Source organism: Rhinolophus ferrumequinum, chromosome 5 (genome assembly GCF_004115265.2).
Source record: "Rhinolophus ferrumequinum isolate MPI-CBG mRhiFer1 chromosome 5, mRhiFer1_v1.p, whole genome shotgun sequence".
In the NCBI taxonomy this organism is placed as follows: domain Eukaryota; kingdom Metazoa; phylum Chordata; class Mammalia; order Chiroptera; family Rhinolophidae; genus Rhinolophus; species Rhinolophus ferrumequinum.
This window is the reverse complement of record NC_046288.1, coordinates 85,757,389-85,764,494: the sequence shown is the minus strand read 5'-3', so window position 1 is coordinate 85,764,494 and position 7,106 is coordinate 85,757,389. Positions and strand designations below refer to the sequence as shown.

At 63.8% G+C, this 7,106-nt stretch overlaps 1 protein-coding gene across 1 annotated transcript; it reads left to right on the top strand.

Annotated features, from left to right (window-relative positions):
- The first annotated feature begins 358 nt into the window (after window positions 1-358).
- Window positions 359-4,787, top strand: HMX1 (H6 family homeobox 1). Its single transcript, XM_033106484.1, has 2 exons — window positions 359-812; window positions 3,527-4,787. Exons 1-2 carry the CDS (start codon window positions 419-421, stop codon window positions 4,174-4,176), a joined length of 1,044 nt encoding a protein of 347 aa, XP_032962375.1. The 5' UTR covers window positions 359-418; the 3' UTR covers window positions 4,177-4,787.
- Window positions 4,788-7,106: the final 2,319 nt, after the last annotated feature.

Here is a 7,106-nt window from a genome sequence, read left to right as displayed (position 1 = left end):
ATCCGGCTGCGTCTCTTTTCAGTGGCCGCGCTTGGTCCCGCCGCGGCGTCCTAGAGCTGAGCGGGCCGCCCCCCGGCCCGCGCTGCCCCGCCCCTGCTGGCCCCTCCCTCTCCCCTCCCCGCCCCCCAGCGGGGCCGGCTCGGGCGGCGACTAGAGCGGCGACGCGAAAGGCTAGCGAGGCGGCTGCCCTGCCTGCTGTCGGCGCGCACCGGCTCCCGGCCCAGCCCAGCCCAGCGCGGAGGCCGCCGCCTGCCCCGCGGGGCTCGACGCCAGCGCTGCAGGCAGCAGCCCCAGGGTCGGCCCGCGCGTGCCCCGGGGAGCAGCGCGCCACTGTCCCCAGTGGGGACCGGGACCGGCCGCGCCCCGGGCGCCCGGGACCCCGAGAAGCTCGGCAGAGCCCGACGGGCCCGCAGCCGCGATGCCAGACGAGCTGACGGAGCCCGGGCGCGCCACGCCGGCCCGCGCCTCCTCCTTTCTCATCGAGAACCTGTTGGCGGCCGAGGCCAAAGGCGCTGGGCGCGCGGCCCAGGGCGGCGGCGGCCGCGAGGACGAGGAGGAGGACGACGACGACCCGGAGGATGAGGACGCGGAGCAGACGCGGCGGCGGCGGCTGCAGCGGCGGAGACAGCTGCGCGCGGGCGCGGGGCCGGGCGGGGAGGCGCGCGCGCGGGCGCTGCTGGGGCCTGGCGCGCTGGGCCTCGGTCCCCGGCCGCCCCCCGGTCCCGGGCCGCCCTATGCTCTGGGCTGCGGCGGCGCGACGCGCTGGTACCCGCCGGCACACGGCGTCTACGGAGGCGGCCTCAGTCCCGACAGTGAGTGAGGGCGCGGGGACCGGGTGGGCCAAACGGTGGGGCCCCGCTTTCTCCCCCGCGCATTTGCTCCAGGACTTAGTGTTCACCGGCGCCCTTTCTGGGCCACCCTCCTCTGGTGTGTAGCAGGGTCTGGGTCGTGTCGGGCCCCGCAAAGCCCTTAGTTGGGCGAGTTTGGAGGCCCACTCTCTGGCACAGGGAGCTCCCGCGGGGAGGAGGTTTCACAGGGTCTGGACTGCACCCGTCGCCAGGCTCTAGGGAGGCTGGAGAGCCCACAGAGAGGGGGACCTGGGGAGGGGACAACAGACAGCTGAAGAGAAAAGCAGGGAATGCGAAATGTGACAGGGAAAGACAGGAAGCCGAGAAGGTGGGAGAAGAGGGAGGGATGCAGGAAGAGAGGGACATTGGGAGAGGAAAATGGGGAGAGGGAGATGCAGAAACAGCATCCCACGAGTGAGAGAAAGAAAAGATAAAGAGAGGAAAAGAGAGGAAGACAAAGTAGAGTCAGACACGGAAAAATAAGGTGGTTGAGCAGAGGTGGTTGAGTTGTGTGGGGCTGGACGGGCGTGAAGCAGTCCTCCAGTGTCCCTGCCCCAAAGTCCTGTCTCTAGAGCTGCACACCAGGCCGGCGCAGGGGCCTGGGCCTCCCTCTTGGTCCTCCCAGGCCCCACCTCTGTGGTTTGCTAGGCAAGAGGGGAGCCTGTTCCAAAGCCCCCAATCCCACCCCCTTCCTTTTCTGCCCCTCCCCCTTCCTGCCTTTGTTCCCCGCTGAGGGCTTGGGGCTGCGAGTGGGGGTTCTCAGCCTGAGAACCCACTCATCCGGACCCCTGAGTTCTGCTCCCTCTCCCCAGGGTCACTGCCTCCCTTGGGGACCTGCCCTTTGCCAGGAGAGCCCTGGAAGGAAGACCAGGAATCCATTCCAACCTGGCCCCCAGGCTTTTCCAGCCCACCCCAACACACACACACACACACACACACACACACACACACACTGAGGCCAGCGGGGGAGTCTTTGGGCTCTTAACTCTGTGGCGTGTTCATGTGTGCTGGAGTAGGTGGCAGACCCCTCTCCCCTCTTGGATAACCCCCTTGCAGAGGGACCTGGGTCTGAGAGCCTACACGCAGAAAGGCGGCCCCCTCCTCCTGTAAATGTGAGCAAGCCACAGTGAGTCCCCTGAAATCAAGTGGTCAGACTTAGGGCCCTTCTGGGGGTACTTCTGAAGAGGCTCTCTCAGGGTGAAATGTGTTCTCCCGCCCCCGCCACCCCCACCGGCAGCCCCTCAGGCAGTCCCGAAGAGGCAGCTCCTTCTTATTTCGTGCAATGCGGGTTAGGGTCCCATTTGCCCCAGAGCTGGCGAGCTGGCTTGGCACCTTGTGGCAATTCATGGGCTTCTGTGAGTTTGGGGGTGTGGGGTGTTGTGGGGAGGCAGAGGCTCCCTATATCTGGTGGCAGGCATGCCAGCCTGGAACCTGACTCCTCTATGGGAACAGTGAGGACTTAGCCACCAGGGTTGGGCAAGGGCACACGGAAATCTGCATACCTCCATAGGTGACAGGTGATAGCCCAAGCCCCACACACAGAGGCCAGCAGTGTTTGCACACCTTGTGGGGGGGCACACACTCACCCTGCGGGCACACCATTGCCGGAGTCCGCAGCTGTCTGAGGGCCGCCTGGCCAACCTCCAGCTGAACCTCCAGCCTGTGGGCCTTTGCATGGAGGCTGAGGCGGGGCGGGCAGCCTAGCCTGAGGTGGCGTCGTGAGCCCTGCACTCAGGCCCAGGCCCTCTCCATGTCAGGCCTGGAATCTGGGCCCTGGACCGACTTTCATTTGTTGGCACCATCTCTTGCTAGCCCTGGGGCATCTCCTCACCTCTGGGAGGTGAGGTGGAGCTCAGTACTTGGAGCACCAGGTCAGGGGCCCCTTGTGGCCTTCTGTGCCCCTCCCCAAACCCACAGGCTGGACCCGGACACGGCCTCATGTGTTTGGGTGGGGTGCGGATGGCTGAGTGTTTCTGTCGAGCAGTATGTGTGCCCTTCAAGTGTGGTTGTGGGTTTCGTGGGCACATCTCCATGGGCATCTGGGTTAGGGGGTCAGGAAATGGGGGATGAGTGGGCATCCCAGTGTCCCCTGGGCGCTGGAGTTCTCTTTTGGAGATTGTTTGCATTTGTTTGTCCTCCTGCAGAAATATTTCTGTGCACGCGGGAATTTGGCATCTGCTGCAGAGCGTGCATGGGGAGGGGCCACAGCAGGTCTTTATTTCTCTGTCTGGGGCTGGGGAGCAGGGGGTGTTTCTGTGCTGTTTTCTAGCGCGCACATTTCTCTGAAGGACATCTGTCCTCCTGTGAGATGGTCTGCGGACCGTTTGTGTGTTTTAATGCAACGCTGTGGTTACAGAAGTCAGCCTTCTGTTTGTGTTTCTGTTTGTATTTGTGTTTCTCTTCTGTCCTCTTTTCTCTCGTCTCTGGTATGCACGTGTGGACGAAGTGTTGGTGTGGTGTAGGGTAGGTCTTAAGGTCCACCTCCTATGGCTCTGCCTTTCTCTGTCCCCGCGAGATGTGCCCACTGCGGTGGTACCGGATGCGGGGGCCTGTGGCAGGGATATTTCCCTGCTTGTGGCTGAGGGTGATCTCATGGCGTGGTGGGAGCAGCTGGCTTCAGTGACTAGGTCTGGGGAGTGGCCCCCAGAACCAACCGTGTGCTCCTCTCTCTCCTGCAGCCAGCGACCGGGACTCACCGGAGACGGGCGAGGAGATGGGCCGCGCTGAGGGCGCCTGGCAGCGGGGCCCCGGGCCGGGAGCGGTGCAGCGGGAGGCGGCGGAACTGGTGGCGCGGGGTCCGGCTGCAGGCGCGGAGGAGGCGGCGGAGCTGGCGGAGGCCCGGGCAGCGGCAGGGGAGGCGCGTGGCGGCGTGGCCGTTGGCGGCGGTCGAAAGAAGAAGACGCGCACGGTCTTTTCGCGTAGCCAGGTCTTCCAGCTCGAGTCCACTTTCGACCTGAAGCGCTACCTGAGCAGCGCCGAGCGCGCCGGCCTGGCCGCCTCCCTGCAGCTCACCGAGACGCAGGTCAAGATCTGGTTCCAGAACCGCCGCAACAAGTGGAAGCGGCAGCTGGCGGCTGAGCTGGAAGCCGCTAGCCTGTCCCCGCCGGGCGCGCAGCGCCTCGTGCGCGTGCCCGTGCTCTACCACGAAAGCCCCCCAACTGCGGCCGCCGCGCCCCCCGCCGCACTGCCCTTCCCGCTGGCGCCCAACGCGCCCGCGCCGCCCCCGCCGCTGCTCGGCTTCTCCGGGGCCCTCGCCTATCCGCTGGCCGCCTTCCCGGCGGCTGCCTCCGTGCCCTTTCTGCGGGCGCAGATGCCCGGCCTGGTGTGAGCCCCACCCGTTGGGCCCACTCCCGTGGCCACGAGGGAGCTCTGTGGATGCGCGGGTGGTGCGGGGCGCAGGGGGCCATCCTGGAGGGTTGGCTCCATGGGATTGCTAGCTGCGGCCCTGGCGGCGGAGGCTTTATCCCAAGCTCCCCCAAAATGTAACAGGGACGCTACTGACGGTAGCTCCCCAAAAAGTTGCAAGGCTGGACCCCCGCAGGAAGAGGGTATCACCGAGAGACAGTGGCCATGCAGCCCAGAGCCCCTGGGGTCAGGCCTTAGCCTAGAAGTGAATTTAGCCACCCCCTCAGGAGGGAGCCAGCACCCGGCCAGCCCACAGAAAAGAGAAACCAGAAACAGGCTCCAAGGTGCTGCGGGAGAGGTGACCATCCCCCAACACAAACGCCCTTCCCGGTACCGCGAAGGGACCAGGACGGCAGGCCACCCGAGGACTGTGATCAGCCTTACGGCCTTGACAATGGGCTGGCAGAGAGAGAACCGGGGGAGAGAGCCCCTGTGGAGATGGCTTCTCAGATTGTCCATTCTAAAGGCAGGGCCAGACTGGGGCTTCTCTCCTGGGCTGCAGCCACCAGCGGCGAAGACTTTTTTTTTTTTTTTAAATGAATCTACTTATTTGCGTATGGAATAAAAAGGGATGTTTTCTGGACGGTTTCTCCTGCTTTGTGATCACTGGTGCCGGGCCCCTCCACTGGTAGCAGGACACAGAGTGGGCACTGGTTCTCCCTCCTAAAGCACTTACCAATGCTGACCCCGGGCTGGTAGAGCCCCGGCCAAGCTGGGGGCAGGTGGGCAGATGGGTAGAGCTGGCAGGAGTCTGAGGTTGGGGGGTGCTGTGCTCTCTCTCACACACACACACTGGCAAGCCCAGCAGGACCACAAAGGAAGTAAGCAAGGGGCGGGAGAGGGGACACAGAGCGTGTCCCATATCCTGGAGCTCAGGGGTCTCCACGGAAATCAAGTCACAGGCAGGTGAAGGCAGAGCCCGCTGGCCACTCTCCTTTGGCACAGGGGCCTGTGTGCCCCACTCCCCCATGTGCACTGCCCGTCCTGCACTGGAGTTGAGAGCCATCTCTAACCATATGGGTTTTTCCTTTTGGCCAAAACCGAACACTGGTGCTTCCTACAAGATCAGGCGGAGAACGCTGGCTCCAGCCAAGCATGATCCAAGCAGCAGCCCCTGGATCGTCTGCAGTTGCTGTTAGCTGGGGGACTCGGGCCGTGGGCGCAGTCCCGGCTCCGGCCCGAGCTATGGGCTCCCGAGGACAGCTTGTTGGTGTGGATCACTGTGCTCACCCCGCCTCCATCAGCCCCAGGCTGGGGTGTTGCAGGGTGAAGATGGGCCCCTGCACCAGGAAGGGACACTTTAGTGTGTGTGCTTTTTCAGCCTGGGGAGAGAGGTCATTCAGGGGTTGAAAGGGTTGCTTCTGTGACAGAATTGAGCCCCCTTGCAAACCTCCATCCGGGCTTTGAATAGGAGCAAACACTCCGGAGCGGAGCGGGTCGAGATGAGCAGCAACGGGGTCACATGCGGAGCCTCTAGCCATTCTCAGCCAGATGGCCCAGCGGCAGGTGCCATGGGTGTTTTCCCCAGGTTGCCTGTCTGTCTGTCTGCCCCTACCCTCCAGCTCTCTGACCCAGAATCATCCCCTGCCCCAGCCAGGCTAGGCCCCTGAAAGCTCCCGCGGGGCCAGCTCCCTCGGGGACAGCCTTGATCCAGGCGGTCCTCGCCCCTCTGGGCCCTGCGACCTCCACCTCTGGGCTCCCAGGGACGCTGCACGACAGCGTGAGCATCTTGAGAAGACCTGTGGGGTCTCCGCCAATCCAGCTCCCCACCCCATTGGTGCGGTGGAACCACCACCTCGGCACGTCAGCCTCCCCTCAGCCCTTCCAGGGCTCAGGTCACCTAGTCCCCTGTCCTGGGGGTGAGGGTGGGGTGCTGCTCCATGCTGCTGCTTTTCTCAGCCTCTGAAGCTAGATTTTGACTTTGTCTAGAAGGGACTTTTAGGATCTGCTTCAACAAAACGAGTTTGCTGCTAGTTACTTTCAAAGACCTTCACTCCTGGTCAGCGAGATGCTAAGGAGGCCCCTCCTGGCCACTCCAGGGCTGTGTCCACCCTCCTTTCCATCTCTCCTCCCTCACTCTCCTCCCCACCGGGCCCTCTCTAGGCCTCCCATCCCTGGCTCAGGCTCCACATGGAACCCTCCTGCTCTGAGCTTCTGGTACTTTTGTGACGGCCCCATGGGGTCAGCGGACATGTCACCACCAGCCCTCCAAAGGACACAACCACCCAGTCAGCACAGGTCCCGGCCCATAGCTGCCACCCTGTCTCTGCCTCTTTCTGTGCACACGCCAGGCCGGCAGCCGGGCATCCTGCCCTCACGCAGCACCCACCCCGCTTACAGGGGTCAACAACGGTATCATTAAAACCCAGGTAAAGAGAGTCATCACCACGACAGAAGCGTTTTATTTGACTGTTTGGGGCTCATGCGGGTACAGTCCCGAGGTGACGTGGTGTCTGCAGTGTGCCACTGAGCTCAGTGTGGTGCCCTCAGCGGGGGTCGGTCCACACCCACCAGAGCTCTGTGCAGGGGCCCTTGAGCCAGGGCAGCCATGTAGCACTGGGACCAGAGGCCACAGAGGGTGAGGAGCATGTGGATGCCGAGTCCAGAAGCTCCACCGAGAAGCAGAGAACACAGCCACTCGGCCTGAGCCTGGCGCCCTGTTGCAGGGAGGAAGGGTCTATGTGGCTACAAATGCCGGGCGGTTTGGGACAGAAGGGCTGTGTCTTTCGATGGAACCAGTGAAAGTTTAGACTGGCCAGTGGCTCCCGTGCCTGCCGGGCTCATCCAGGTACCCAGGCCGGATGGAGCGAGCAGGAGGCCTAGGGGCTGTTCTCCACCGAAGGGCCAGGCCCT